Raw genomic sequence first — 15,824 nt, forward strand, 5'->3', positions numbered from 1 at the left:
CCAAAATGTAACCAAATATCAACGTCTTATGACGTTGTGTGCCTGCTGGGATGATTTAGCCCTCAATTCATCCTAGGCGTGTATGACATTCTTCTTTCAGATGAATATAATCAGAGTTATAGTAAACATTTCCTGGCTCTTCCAAGCTTTATAATGGCAGTAAATGGCTGATTCTTTACAAACTATAATCTCTAACTTCCACTAACTGTCATACACACGTTCAAAGAGAGACTGGCATTCCAGCTTATGATTACAGTTGGTAAAGTTTTAAATATGTATATTTTCCTTACACAAATGCATCGCTTTGCTTCAGAGGGACTTTATTAACCTCCCGGGCCATGTAGAGCACTTTTATTGATGGATAGATGCACTTTTATGGACTTCAAAACAGAAACATCCATTCACTGCCATTATAAAGCTTGGATTAGACAGGACATTTTTTAATATAACTCTGAATGTTTTCATCTGAAAGAAGAAAGTCATATACACCGGATGACTTGAGGATGAGTAAATCATGGGCTAATTTTCATTGAACTGAACTATACCCTTAAATACTTAACTAATACTTTATTGAGAGTATTCAAGTCTGTACATGTAGGTGCAATGTTTCTGATAGTCAACGGAATGTCTAAAGAGGACCATCAAAGTCTAATTGCCTATCTAAATTCACTCATTTATTTCATGATCATATATTATATTTAAAACATGCAATTTTTTGCCATTACTAAAAGACAGCAGCCATAACGAGATAAACTGAAATGCATGGCTTTTTAACACTACTTCTCTTTACAAATTTGAAGGCTGCTTATTGGATCAGTAAAGGTCATATTTTGTGACTACACATTACAGAGGACTTACCTACTAGCGTTCTGGCTTGGTACAACCACATTAAGTACAGCATTAGTTACAAACCAACTAGCAGTTACTAAGAACCCACTTGTGGACTTCATTTAACAAATTTAATAGACTTTACGAATGGTTGGTGCAACCATACCCAGGTCTCTGGTCCTCCTCTTATACTCATATATGTGTTTACATGGGGGAGGCCAGGTGGGCCTCAGTGTCACCATTGTGGGAGAAATGAAGTGGCCAAATGCCTCTTTTAAAACCCATTTGAAGGGTAAACATTGGAGCAATTAATTGCTCAGAACTGCACACAAGTTGGGTGGAGCACATCAGCGAAACACCAACAGCTTTCGCCTATTACGTCCAAGTTTAGAGTCACTGGTTTAAAATCACACTCAAGAGGATGGATGTTTTCTTGCTAAAAGCAGAAGGGCACTTTAGTCAAGTGTTTACTTGAAGGACCATTGAAGATTAAAGAAAAGAGGGGTGGGTTTTTTGACTGAGCACACATGAATAAGAGGGTCTCCATAAAGCACTTTACGTAACAAGAGAGATGTACAACATCTCAACCTTATGTAAATGTTCTCCATGTGTGTGTTGAAGTCGGTATCATCTAATGTAGCTTCTCCATCACAATCATAGCATCAGAGGATGAAATCAAGTGAATTGTCAAGTGGGTCCAACAATAACAAGCTCCAATCCAATTTACAGCATATCCTGGTATATAATGATAAAACTCTAGTCCGCTTTTAAAAGATCAAAGGTGCCAAAAACTCTCACAAGATTCCGGCTGTACCGTTTTGTAATGGTCCACAAGTTAACAAGTCTCATTTTTAACATACTTTAAATAATACCACGACACCACTGCACTGCTTTCTGAGATGGAGCTCATACTTATGAAACGGCACACAAAATTACAGCGCTTGAAGAACCACAGTGAACACAACACCACAGAGCACGATGGAACTGTGATAATCAGAATGTGTCTTGTTGTTTTTGCGGTCTTAAGCAAAGTTTCCTGCATGGAGCGCTGAGCAGAATAAAACCAGAATAATATAATCCGTTCCCTCAAACCAGCCGTCCACTCGTGAAATAAAAGGTCTTATGTAAAATTATATGCAGGAATCTTTGCTGTCATCAGGAATGGAATGTCATAACGTCGTTTTATCTTCACTTTTCTAAATCCCTCTCTTCGTATTTTGTGATAAATGATTGTTCTTCATTTAGCTAGTAGTTTTCAAACACTCAGATTCAACCGCTAAAACATCTGACAGTCATTTTCTGAGGTGTAAGTGCTGTAACTTGTGGTTTGCAATGGAAATGTCCTGCGTTGTTGAGAACAATTTCTAATCTGTCACTTTGAATCTTTCTCTTCTTTTGCCAGGGAATGCTAGGACCAAAAGGAGATAAGGTATATTCACCCTACAACACATTCCAGCATGATAAATGTACAATTTATGGAGCATAACAATGATAGTTTTGCTCTAACTGAAGCATTTTGAGATTGAAAAAAACTAAGTGCTAATTGTGGCTCTCTCCACAGGGTGACCAGGGAGACATAGGGCCCAGGGTGAGTGTCACGTCTCATTTTTTTTGCTCAGTTTCTTCAGAAGTCTGAGTTTACTGAGTTTGCACTGATCTGAGGATGCCTCTTGACCCGGAAGTCAATTTAAGCCATTTCCTTTCAGATGGCAAGGCTTGGTTGCTTACAGTTTTACATTCTGATCTTTATCTGTTAAACTAATTCAAATTACAACCTCAATATGGGATCAATCACTGTTCGTCTGCCTCCACCAAGCCTGTTTTCACCTCATCCACAGGGAAAAAACCGTGAGCCTTGACAAATCAGGAATCCGTCAGTGAAGATCGTACCACTTTTCTATCTATATCGACTCAAGCTATCATTTAAATCATTTGGCTCCCCGTGCTTCTTTTCCACCATACCTCATGACCATTCAGCACAATTAGAAACATGTGCATTGGCTGCTCTCTTTCTTTATGTTAAGAACATGTGTTGTATGCACTACATTGTTTTTGCTTCACGCCATCACAGTTTGACAGTAGAAAAATGAACCAAATCATTTGGGGTGGTGACATAAGCCGTCAGGAAAAGGAAAACAGCATCTCCCATGGGCCGTGTTCCTCTTTTTTTGTGGATGTAAGAGTCAAATTAGAGCTTTTTCAACTCCACTTAAGAAGGAGGAGTATGACCCTTGGAATCCATTAAAGCTCTCATGGGACGAGGGCCCATTGACCTGGAAGTCGATTAAAGCCGTGTTTCCTTCCAGATGGCAGGACTTGGGTTTGTAGTGCAGGTGGATAGTTGACCTTATGCTTACTCTTGACTTGTGACTTTTGCCCTTTGCCCAGACACAGAAGAAGCAGATCAGACTCACAAAGTAGTCTTTGTGTCATCAGAGGTAGCTGAGAAGAATGTCCTGCAAAGTCGTATGTAGGGTTGTGCACCATTCAGAATTGAACTGAGAATACTGTTTAAATTCCAGTTCAGTTCCTGAATTTGAACTGATGTAGCAAACAGGATGCAGAATTGCAATTTAAAGAAATTCAGAGTTAGTTAGTCTGTTAGTCTGAGAAACGTTGAATGTTGACTTGACAAAGACTTATTTGAAAGTTCTGGGAAAAAGACTGAAAAGTTTTATAGAGAGGGCCTTACTGATTTATAGATTATTGAGATCATAGCATCGACACAGAATATCCCTCAAAACACTGCCCTCGGGTGCGTTTCCCATACAACAATGTAATTAAGATGTAATGTTCGCCTTTATTTCTCAAATGGAAGTCCGAAAAAATAAATGTACAGGATTATGATTTATTCACAGTGGAGTACTATGATAAAATATCATATGCTTGGTATGATAAGAATAAATGCTGCCGTAAATAACGACCCAATTCAAATGTTTACGTGCTTTTCATTGCGTGATGAAATATATTGCTCTTGAAAATACAAGAGCATTTAAAGAAATGAAGTCTAGAAATGCATCCAAATTATAGCAAAGCGCAGCCGTACGGTGCTCTGCAGTGGTCAAAAAGGATATAAACAGTGAATTTTGAAGTTATATATTCTTGTAAACTCAGAGATGTGGATTTGGACAGCAATTAAATTACCACACGACCGGGGTGTTTGTCTAAAGCAGTAGGTAATTCGGCCGGGGATTTTTACGTGGGTGTTGGGAGACTGACTTGCCCCTGTAAATGATGACAATACCTTCCAACCGCACGAGAAACAATTACCGGGGCTTCAGCCAACTCCTTCACCACTAACGGAGCGAGCTGGAAAATCAAACTTTTCCCGGGACACAACATCATGGCCACCAACAAAACTCAGCAAAGATTGTTCTTGCTCCGGCTTTAACTTCTGGATATTCGGCAGCAGTGCCACAACGGAATGAATGGCTTCGCTCCCATTTTTCTTCGCCAACATTACTGAACTACAACTCAAACTAGCGCACAACATCAACGTCATCGTTCTCAGCCACGTCCTCTGTTCGCTGATTGGACTGGTAAAAATGTGCTTGGAGAAAACATAAGACTATACCGCAGGCCCAGACGGAGTACTGAAGGAAAATGAAAATTGGGCGGAAGTACATAGGAGGGCGGAGCCAGGCTATTATTTACTTAAACCAGATGCTAACGGGGAGATTGCGTTGGTCATTATGGAAATGATCACACGCAGAACTGTCCTCTCCCATCGGCGTATTTATGGAATTGCGCTCTCAGGCTAATTTGCCCTGTTTAGTAAATCTGGCCCTATGCTTCTAACCACAGTTTGAGAGCTGTCGTTCAGACCACACAACTTTGCGATGCTGTTTGCGAATGTTCGCTGGAACTATGGTTTTCGGGAAACACAGACTCGTTGAACTATGCTGATAACGACAGAACTTGTGACCATAGTTGGCTAACAATGCTTTTGGGAAACACCCCAGAACAGCCAAGCAACAAACTATAAACTACTTAGAAACTGCATAGCAATATATAGCAATAGAAACCATGCAAATCACCTTAGCATCATGGTTTTCTGCTGACAATGCAGAAATCTAAGCACACTGTGGTTGTTCTCTAGACCCTTTCAGTACAGTTCCTGCAGAGTGTTTTAATACACAGAAAAATCCTTGACACTCTGCGAGAAAGGAAAATCATGAAAAAAGTTTCTCCAGGGAAAAAGTAGCCTTTCTTCGTGAATGCATTGCAGACCTATCTAACCGCAACTCTAAACATAAACCTCATCACCATGTGCACTCATTGAAAGTTAATCATATCCAGAAGGTGTATGGGCTTGGTTTCTTAAAACAGAAGAAGAATAGCCAGAATAACTCACACAGGATTCAGTTTCAAGTTGAAGCTCAGAAATACAATGTGAGATGTGAGAGCCCTCCATTATATGTATCCTAACAGTGTCATTCTCCGAATCATCTCCTCTTTCCCCCTTACATAATTTCCTGCCTCCGTTTTCTTCTAAATGACCTCTGACCTCCCAGGGACCACCGGCCTACGCTGCCTCTGCAGGCCTGCTCAGTAATCAGATTCTCACGGTTAAGGTTTGTCCCTCTCAGCCTATCATCCCTGCATCTCCTGACACATGTGGCCATCCATGTTCGCAAACATCTGTGCCTTCATACCTTACTCTGTTTCACTCTTTTTTCCACTTCTCCTTTGTTCCCACAACCCTTGTGCTGAGAGAAGACTGTGCAGGCTGAATATCTGTTTCTCCAGCTGTGATTACTGGCATCCCTGCTTTGTTTCTTATGCACTCTGTCCATCTTTCTTATTATCCGTCCGCTGCCGTCAGATGGTCTTCCCTCACAATGAGCATGGCTTTCTCTCGGCTACAGCTGACCATCACACATTTCACAGGCGCCTTCTAAAGGTAGAGCCAGACTTGTGCATGCCTTGCTGCTTTTCTCGTTTTCTCCATTTCTTCTGTGTGCCCTTGTCCTCAATTAGCAAATCTGGCAGTTTACAATGTTGTGTTGCATTCCTGTTTTGAATTTCAAAGAGAGGGTAATTGTTGTGTTTATTGACAATAGTGACGAAAACATGTTTGCTAGACCACAGCAAATAATCAAGCCAAGATAGCTTTTTGCCCTTTTATTTGGCAGTAGAAGTGTTTTGCATTATCTTAGTATGTTAAACAAGGAACCAAAGACATTTCTTTATAGATAGCTCTTTGAAGCTTTGGCCCCGGAAACATTTTACATGCTGCATCTGAATACCGAAACCAAACTGTCGGTTTCATCATTGCTTATATGAGATGAAGTGAATATGAAACATGATTAGTATGCATGCTAAGTAAAGAACCTATTTGAGTAACCTTAAGACTATGTAGATCAGAAGCAACAACAAAGCTCTTTTCAAAGACAATATTCAAAAATACTTGTTCGCTCTCTTTCTGTAGGGTGATCAAGGTCAGGCTGGGCCCCCAGGTCCCCCAGGAACACCTGGTCCCAGAGGGCCTCCAGGAAACACAGGCAGAGATGGGCCACAGGGCCACCCAGGAGAGCCGGTGAGACACTCGCTTTCTATCTCTCGTGGTCTCTTGTGCCTGTGTCTTTACTGGGCTCACTCATTCTACAGCTGTTGTGACTCATATATGAGTCACACTGTGCTGACGACCCCTGCTCAGAAGACCAGGTGCAGCTTCTCACTGAGCTGAACCCTGTGCTCAGTGTTGGGTTCAGACATACTGCATTTCCTTCTACACTTGCGTTCTTGGCAGATGCTCCCAAATCAACTTGGTTTAAAATATGCGCATATTGTGTAGGACAGGTAGCTGTAGAATATGATTCAAATGCAATGGTTGCTAAAGTGTTCTGACTAGGGTTTAGTGCATTGCCAAGTGGTTTACATTGTGTAAATGCTGTGACACACCAAGCCAGTGGTCAGCTGTCAACCAATGTTGGGCCATTGTTGAATGGATATTGGCCCAGTGTTTGCGGTGGGTTCCACACAATTGGCACTTTATCTTTGGCACACTATTAGCCTGACGTCGTCATACTCAATTCTAGTCAGAATTTGAGTCTGATACTGCTCCGTTGGGCTGTGATTATGGGGCGTGTTTCAACCGAACCAGGAAAGACCTCAATTGGATAGACCTACAACCAATCAGAGCAATGGAGTGACGCAAAATGTTAGTTGTCAAATGTCAACAGAACTCAACTCAACAGAACTCAACACGTGTTGCCAAGTTGCAGGTTTTTCCATGTCCGCGGGTAGAAGCGACCCCAATTATGTGATATACAGACCCAGGAATGCGAATTTTAGCAGGCAGCCCTGCCAAAATAACACAAATTTTACCCCCCAAATGCCATTTTATTTCCGGAGTACACGTCCCCCCACATCAAAACTCCAAAAAGCACAACAAGTGTATCGTGAGAAAACTTGTTTAAACAATTTTCAGCCCATTTCAAACCCACATGGGCCCCACATACAAATGTTGTCTGGTTTAAAGCTGGGACCGAGATGGGTCTTGTGCATGTTGCCCACTTGGGTCCCACCTAGTGCCAGGTGCAATCCTGCATGGGTAATTAACATGGGGCCATTATGGAACCCGCGGACAATTAAATGTTGGCTGGGCAAAAATTTGCGTTGCATTTACAATCATGTGAAAACAGGGGGTGCAGCAGCACCCCTGTAAATCATATGAAGCCTCAACATGCTGTTCTCAGTAATGCATTATATAACAGTCTGTGAGGTAGGATACTTGGTGATTGATGTGCAGCTCCAGAGTATGCAACTCTGATGGTTTCTGCATTTGTAGTAAATGTCCTGTTTTCCTCAGCCAGTTTATCCCAACATATGTTATACACTTTGTTTCCTTTTCAGACTACCATCTAAACCAAACAAAGAATAGTGCAGTGATGAACGGCAACAATTCTCACCCTGCTCTCTGCCTCATATTGGGAGCAGATGTTCATGGGTCAAGAAGCTCAAAGGCCATTTCCTGTTATTGTGTCTCAAATTGTGTTTATATGCCTAAGTGAAACCACCTCATTAGGCCTGATGCCATGCCTTTGTCCTTCTCAGATGTGCCAGGGAACATGACAGACATTGCACTGCGGCACAAACCCAGCAAGCAATAGCCGTCATTTCACCATCTCGGATAACTACAGACCAGATATAGTCTGGCTATGAGTAACCCACTTCTAGCTAAAAAATAACCTTGTAATGAGGTTAGTTGTCATGGGAAGAAGGAGGCGGGAACCGGCGAACGTTCACAAACTTTTACTCAAATAAAACAAACAAAATACAAAGTAAAAGCGGCAGCCCCTCACGGACGACTGCTGCACACACACACATCACAAAACTTAAATAAAATACAACATAAAATCCAGGCCTGGTCCTCTCTCGTCCTTCACTGTCGTCGCTCCTCCTTTTATGCGACCGAGCTCCTCCGTGAAACACGTCCCGCTCTCACGATCCCTCGGCCTCGCTGCTTGCCACAAACCTTGAATTTGGTTACATGTCGTTTTTGTCAAAATAACTTACATATGATATTCCATCATATAAGCAAAGTCAACAGTGCTTACAAGGTGTTAGGTTTCATTTCTTTGACACATTCATGTTCTAGGTGACCAGTCTATTCTTGGGCTATGGTTAGACATCTATTACATTGACCGTCTATTACATTGACCAAATTACATAACACTGACCAAATATTGCCTTGTTTTAGCCTAGACATCAGGACTGTGTTTGGATGGCTATTAGATGTCTTTTAAATGCAAAATTGCTTACTGGTATTGAGTGCCTATAGGAATACATGTCTTACAAATCTGACTTTAGGCAGGTGTTTTTTGAATCCCTAGGTGGCTTGAATATGTCCTTGGAAGCTTACAGGATGTCTGCCAGAAATGTCTGAAATAGATGTTTAAATGGCCGCTGTGACTGTTGTTTTGGTGGGTTCCAAAATGATTATTATTGAATAATTATTCAGCTTATTGGCTGAATAACCCTGTCTCTGTTTAGAGAAAGAACCTGCCGCACTTCAGAGCTGCTGTCTGTATCGAAAAATGTGCACACATTTGGATCATCTTCACTTTTTTGTTCACAGGATATGATTGAAAATAAATCATTAAAGTAGTTGTACTATGTTCTAACGCGGCCTGACATCTAGTGGACAGTCAACAGAGCAAGCCTATGCCTGTTTCTTTAAAAATGACTCATTCCTTGTGTTTGCTTTCTAATTAACAGGGTCCTCCTGGAAAAGATGGAAATGAGGTAGAAATGTATATTTGTGTTTACTTATATAAACTCACATTTAATCTTAAATCTAAATTAATGAGTGACTTATAATATCTTAATGACATACTGACTTATGTAATATACATTTTTCCCCTACAGGGACCAAGAGGGCCACCTGGCATGCAGGTAATATGCCTGTGTGTGTGTGTCTACAAACATATGTGAATCATATGCAGTGGTCCCTAAATGATTTGGACACTTCAGCCACAATTAAATATGAATGCTGCAATAATATAAAAATAATCAAACCAAGTGGCATTTATTTTGAAGACTTATAGCACAATTACAAAGCAGAACAGATACAATATTTGATTACAAAATCAATATCAATTGTTTTCTCATTAAGGGTACAAATGGTGTCAACGGCATGCCTGGACCACAGGGCCCTTTAGGGCCAAAGGTTAGATTTTCACCCCCTCCACCTTTTTCTTCTTCTTTTCTCATGCACACAAAGACAACCATAATTTCATGCAGGCATTGTTTTTGTGTATAGGGGGATCAGGGTGCTCCAGGTACTGAGGGGGGGAAAGGGATTGATGGATCCCCTGGCATGAAGGTGAGCTGTCTGTTGAGAAGATAGTAATTGTAAAAGTAGATGCAGTTGTTGTGTTTATGAGATATAGTTGCATTTAGGTCAGTTTATTGGGTAAATGCAGATATTAAATAATACAGTGATCATGATCCTCTCTTTCTTTTAGGGTGAAAAGGGAGATGTTGGGGATCCAGGACCCCAGGTGAGTGTTTATTAAAGTCTTTTCCCCATTACATATTTCTGTTCTCTTTGAACACCTCAGATGCTTGACAGGCAATTTCCAACCTTCTCTCTCTCAGGGTTTGCCTGGAGAGAAAGGAGCTACTGGCTTCACAGAAAATGCTGATCTGGCTGCTAGACTCAAAGCACTGCAGGTACATTTTAGTCAGAAAAAAGGTCAAATCCTGTGTGACGACCCTTCTGTTACCTCAAGTCTTTTGTATTAATATTTTTTTCCCGTACCAATAGGGGCCTCCAGGCCCTCCAGGAGAGCAAGGGCCAAAAGTGAGTGATATATTTTCATTGAATTGTCATACAGCAGTTTCCATTGCTGGAACATTATAACATTAATTTCAAATATGTATTTGTAACAGGGAGAAATGGGCTTGCATGGAGAGCCAGGACCTGAAGGAAAGCAGGTTGGTTCAGGCATTCTGATTATACTTAAGCCGGGTGCACACTGTACGATTTACTATAGTCCTTTACGACTGTTGCTTGTCAGACTGTACGAACATGATCCCAGTTGTAACTTAAAGGAACACGCCGACTTTTTAGGACTTTAGCTTATTGGCCGTATCCCCCAGAGTTAGAGAAGTCCATTAATACCATTCCCATCTCCGTGTGTGCCATAACTCTGTCTGACGCACACACCGCTAGCCTAGCTTCGCACAAAGACTGGAGGTAAATGGCTCCATCTAGCCTACTGCTCAATAAGTGACAAAATAACTCTGGGGGTTACGGTGAATAAGCTGAAGTCCCAAAAAGTCGGCGTGTTCCTTAAAGCAATGTCACACAGTGGATCTCAGTCCTGTACAGCAGTCAAGATGTGCTAAAAACGGATGCACACAAAGATTCGTCTAGAGTTTTACATCAATCCATGACACGTTTAGTGACTGTGCTGCATTTTCTTGAAAAGAAACCTGGGGGAAAACAAAGGCAATGTGTGTGGAGCAAGGGGTGGTTTGTTGTTGCCTCACTAATTGCATCATAAAGTTTGGCATACCTATTAGTTTTTGATTTGATGGTTGTGGTAGGAGGTCACAATATAGGACTGCGAGTCATATCTTCTGACACACTGCCAGAATTTCGTCTGAGGTAAAATTTGAGCATAATGGTCATTAAGGGTATGCAATTTTCGGAATGGCTAGCAATAGCAAATTAGCTTTGAAAGCATTAGATCACCAGATCCCACCCTCCCAACAGAGCATCTCCAAAGCTCTGGGACTGTCTGTCTACAACTCTGCATAGCCTTAGGGAACGCACCATTGACGTGATATTTGCATGAGCAGGTGCGCTGAGGTATGGAAATACATATGTTGACAGGCAGGTAGGACATCGTGAATGCAGTGATCGGATTAAAAAAAGTTTTGCTCCTGAGATTTCCATAATGATATATGTACATGTTTTAGTATTTAGACCACTTCTATTGATTGCTATTAGGAGGTGAAGAGAGTTTCAACCAGTATAACAAAAATAAAACAACCTTACCTTTAATCAGCTGTCGGTGAACATGTCAAACTAACGATCAAAGACTTCAGATATTGACCTAGGATCCGAGGAATCTTTTAGGATTCACAAAATTTGTCTCAGACAGCCAAATCATGGCCAAAATCATACAGTGTGAACCCGGCTTTATAGTCAAGTATACTGCATTACATAGTGTGATGTCTCATCAAGGGCCATAAGGGAGAGAGAGGTGATGCAGGAGAGCCTGGAACAAAAGGAGAAAGGGGGGATATTGGGCTAACAGGGCCTTCAGTGAGTATTTACAACATATAACATGTTATGTTTACTGATGTTTACTGCAAGGATTATGTTATTGTATCTTGGTGTTTTAGGGGGCAGAAGGGCAAAAAGGAGATAAAGGAGACTCTAGGCTCGAGGACAATTTGGTGAGTTTAACGCACACTCTACATTTTACAATATGAAGAACCTAATCCTGATATATTTGAATGGACTGATCTTGATAACTCTCTTGTAGGCCCAGATTATCTCTTTGCCTGGTCCTCCTGGACCCCCTGGGCCTTCTGTAAGGAATACGGTTTACAACTAGTTCAGAAGTATTTTGTTAAGGAAGGCTAACTAACCATTTACTTTCTTCCAGGGATATCATGGATTGCCGGGACTCAAGGTGAGACTATGAAGTACTGTTGAAAAGGAAAAACCCTTTCTGGTGCATTTTGTGGTCATGCCAACTTAAATGTTTAACAAAAATGTATAATGTAACACAGGGAGAGCCTGGTGAGGCAGTTAAAGGAGAAAAGGGGGACGCTGGAGAGAGAGGTCAATCTGGGCAACGGGTAAGTTTTGTTACAAAACCAATATGCAGAAACCACTCCAAGACTCGTATTGATGTGAAAAGCCTGGACAGATACAATTGTGCTGGTTGTGCTTAGGGTCTTCAAGGCTTTCCAGGGTCTAATGGCTTGGTAGGCCTGCCAGGTGCAAAAGGTGAAAAGGTCAGTGTTTGTACACTTTAAAAAGACGAGACAAAAAAAGTATAAAAATACTACAAATAACACAAATTCTTCTCTCACTGTGGTTTGTTTTCAAGGGAAAACAAGGTGAACCAGGATTAGATGTAAGAGATTATTGTACTATTGGTTAAACACTTGAGTATATGAAGTAATTTCTTACTGAACATGGCTCTCCTGTGACAGGGTTTCCCAGGGCTTCAAGGAGAGAAGGGGGACAGAGGAGACAGGGGAGAGAAGGTTAGAGAAACAAATGCTTTATTTTTAATTACTGTTTGTATGTGGGTAAAACTGTATATTGTTATAAAATCAAATCTGAAGTCTTTTGCATGCTGTTCTTTATGTAAAAGTATTTCCTTTTTTTTTAACCATATCTCTCCTCGGTGCCCTTCTTCATGTCTCCTCACAGGGTGAAAGAGGCTCAATAGGAAAGAAAGGTCTGAAAGGACAGAAAGGAGAGCAGGGACCTCCAGGGCTTGATCAGCCTTGTCCTGTGGTATGTCATGAAACCCTGTTTATGTTGTTTGGAAAAATAAATGCAATGTTCTTTTCTGTCTCTTTAATGCAAGTGAAAGGCAAATTCAGCTCTGTGTGCATGAGTTTACTACAGCTAGGATTTGACATGAATGGGTTTTACTGACAGGACACCAATGGGGTTTGAGAACATGGTGGGGAGGCAAGGGCTCCATCGGATGCCCCCTGCCCTTTGGTACAGTATTTTTATCTTGTGTTTGTGCCCACATCATTTGATGTTTCCATCCTGGTGCTGTGGGTTCCTCTGTCCACCACCATGTGATCTGATTCAGATGGCTTGGCATAGACCAGAGCTTCTGAACTACTTCATCAAAAGTGTTCTTATAATCTCTAAATTTGCAAGGCAAAGTTTTGCCTCATACAGAATTGAATTCTAACAAAGGGCATGCAAAACTGCACATTCAAAATCAACAACCATGTTGAGTATTTGAACAGTATTCCACTCAGTGCCTGTCAAGGAAGCACTCTCAAAACATTGACAATTTATTCACCTCTGTTAACACTTTGTCCTAAATATTAAAAATAAAGCTACAATAAAATCGAGATAAATTGGATTTATCACCCTCACTAATTACAGGCTAGCTGGTTCATGGACAACTAGTTGACCATCCTATCTGATCCCTAATTCTAACTCCAGTGTAAGTGTTTATCTAATCTATGCCTTGCCCTGTGAGATATAGATCACATGAGAGACATATACTGCACCCCCCTGGGTTTATGATTTTGTCTATCTGAGCTGTAGTGATGATGTAAGCATGATGTGCTGCGTTTCACATTCAGATTCACTACCAAATGTGTTCCTCTGTTGGTTAGTGTGCTTCCTTTAGTCTCACATAATCATTGGTGGCAGGCTTCATATGTGATTCCCCATTCCTTCCCGCCCCATCAGTAAGAACTTCGAAACAAATCATTGATTTCCTTTTCTTCTTTATTGACAGGGGCGAGATGGACTGCCCATACCAGGATGCTGGCATAAGGTATAATTATATATGTCATGTGGGGAATCTATGAGTCCTGCTAGTTTTCCCAACATCCTTGCCATAAAAATGAGGACATTGCATTATGACTGCTTCTTGTGTCTCCTAACAGTTTTCTCCTATTGCTCTCTTGCAGTAATGACTAACCTGGAGCATGGAATTTGTACATATTGATATATATTTTGCAAGTAACATTTGCTTTTTTTCTCCTGGTTTTTTTTTTTTAGTAATCTTTTATTTAATAAATTGGGTTTTCATACAGGAGCCCCTGCAAAAATAATGTCTGTATCTCTGCATTAACACAAGAGGGGGTCTCCACTGCCACAATAACAAGTGTAGAAAAGCAATGAAGAGAGTAGGTGCTGAGACTGTACTGATTTTGAGAAGAGATGTGAACTCAATGCTTGTGGATGCACAGAGAATGCTGCTGATGTCCTTGAGGAGAGAATGGGTCCTAAACCAATATAACCCTGAACTTTCTAACAGACTGACCAATGCATCTACATATATGACTTCAAATCATGTTCTTCACTGGCTGTCTTACTTCTCTGGGTGCCATTTGAACCGACCCCATCCATTCTTCGTTAAATATTTGCTTTGAAAGAAAGAGGCTTCCGGGGAGGGCGGCATGGCCAAGCAATCGTCTCATGCCTAAAGGACATTGAATGGGCTACATGGAGTGAGAATGCTTTGCCAAAGTTCAACTGGATGTTTCAAATGAAAGGGCTCGCCTGTACTACAGGGAGGAACGTGATGCGGACATTGCACTGGATTTGTACTGGTGTACATATGGACAAATCTGTACTCAGGAAACTTTTTTCACTTGGTCAATAGGAAAAACAGCATACTATCTTTTGTTCCATTGTTCACTAAAATACACCAGCGGAGTGGTGGGGGGGAAAGTATAATTACTGATATCATGTAGAAGTTGTTGTCTGTTTATAAGAAGCCTCACTGAATAAAACTACTTTTAGTCTTTTATTCACTGTTTTTGTGAGGGGTTGTTTGCATCCTAAACGAGCATTATATGAAGTTTGTGTAAATAAAATGGATCATTTTTACATTTAAAGACTTATAGTGTGAATAACTTTGTACTGTGCATTGTTTTGTGATCAATTGTTTTTCCCTCATTCTGTTTAATTTTTCTTTTTTCTTTAATTCGAGGGAGAGAAGTTTGGAGGAGAAAAATACATTAGGGGGAGGCTGGGGATATGATATCAAAATATGATTCAAACTAAATACAAGTTTCTGCTATTAAATGACAGCTTTTTTCCTTTGCAGCACAAACAGAAAATGCATGGTTTAGTTTCAAACACGAGGAGTGAAATGTTACAATTCACCCCATAGTCCGGGTTAGTTGTAACATACTCTGGGGTGAGATGTAACATTATGAAAGCTTTTTATTGAACACTGACTGTGTGTGTGTGTGTGTGTGTTTTACATTAGCATCATAATAATAAAACATAATAACATGCATGCTTGTGTGCGTTTTCAATATAACTCCACTCTATTTATCTGTATGTTTTACATCGGCACCTCTATAAATTGATAATTTTCTCCTAACTTCATCCTATTTTATCTCTAATGTTTACACTACTTACCTCACATGGACACAGTCCATAAAATTTCCTCATCATATAATGATGTGCGTGGTGGGAGCGGCGGCACTGACCGCAATACCGGTATATATGTCGCTTAAACAATGTTTGGAACGCCGTGCAGCGTGACACAGTGCGAACTGATTTTACTGTGGTACCGAAATTGGTGCAGAGAACTGTAAAATTGTAATGGTATTGGTACCGACTAATGGAATTTTGGTATCGAGACATTCCTAACTCACACTAGGCACAGTTGCCTTGTACCATGCCCTGGTGCAATTGTCACCCCTACCCCTGGCCTGCACTCACATTGCACTTAAAGGGGTGGTAAAACACATTCTTTTGAAGGCTTGGCTGTGTTTGTGGGGTGCACTGTAACATGTGTTCA

At 40.9% G+C, this 15,824-nt stretch overlaps 1 protein-coding gene across 3 annotated transcripts in view; it reads left to right on the top strand.

The window, feature by feature from the left end:
• The window catches only part of col23a1b (collagen type XXIII alpha 1 chain b), a 102,209-nt gene extending 86,919 nt beyond the window's left edge, over window positions 1-15,290 (top strand). Inside the window, exons 7-29 of one of the 3 annotated variants that reach the window (XM_079835571.1) lie at window positions 2,231-2,257; window positions 2,390-2,416; window positions 5,343-5,402; window positions 6,260-6,367; window positions 9,052-9,078; window positions 9,202-9,228; window positions 9,449-9,502; window positions 9,596-9,658; window positions 9,801-9,836; window positions 9,934-10,008; window positions 10,103-10,138; window positions 10,228-10,272; window positions 11,531-11,611; window positions 11,692-11,745; window positions 11,835-11,882; window positions 11,958-11,984; window positions 12,085-12,153; window positions 12,250-12,312; window positions 12,408-12,434; window positions 12,514-12,567; window positions 12,737-12,823; window positions 13,800-13,838; window positions 13,975-15,290. In XM_079835571.1, coding sequence (XP_079691697.1) covers window positions 2,231-2,257; window positions 2,390-2,416; window positions 5,343-5,402; window positions 6,260-6,367; window positions 9,052-9,078; window positions 9,202-9,228; window positions 9,449-9,502; window positions 9,596-9,658; window positions 9,801-9,836; window positions 9,934-10,008; window positions 10,103-10,138; window positions 10,228-10,272; window positions 11,531-11,611; window positions 11,692-11,745; window positions 11,835-11,882; window positions 11,958-11,984; window positions 12,085-12,153; window positions 12,250-12,312; window positions 12,408-12,434; window positions 12,514-12,567; window positions 12,737-12,823; window positions 13,800-13,838; window positions 13,975-13,977 — 1,137 coding nt within the window. In that variant the 3' untranslated portion in view covers window positions 13,978-15,290. Of the gene's footprint in view, window positions 1-2,230; window positions 2,258-2,389; window positions 2,417-5,342; window positions 5,403-6,259; window positions 6,368-9,051; window positions 9,079-9,201; window positions 9,229-9,448; window positions 9,503-9,595; window positions 9,659-9,800; window positions 9,837-9,933; window positions 10,009-10,102; window positions 10,139-10,227; window positions 10,273-11,530; window positions 11,612-11,691; window positions 11,746-11,834; window positions 11,883-11,957; window positions 11,985-12,084; window positions 12,154-12,249; window positions 12,313-12,407; window positions 12,435-12,513; window positions 12,568-12,736; window positions 12,824-13,799 lie in introns of all 3 variants that reach the window. The other 2 variants (XM_079835572.1, XM_079835570.1) reach the window with 2 other exon arrangements.
• Window positions 15,291-15,824: the final 534 nt, after the last annotated feature.

Source organism: Gobio gobio (genome assembly GCF_949357685.1).
Source record: "Gobio gobio genome assembly, chromosome: 14".
In the NCBI taxonomy this organism is placed as follows: domain Eukaryota; kingdom Metazoa; phylum Chordata; class Actinopteri; order Cypriniformes; family Gobionidae; genus Gobio; species Gobio gobio.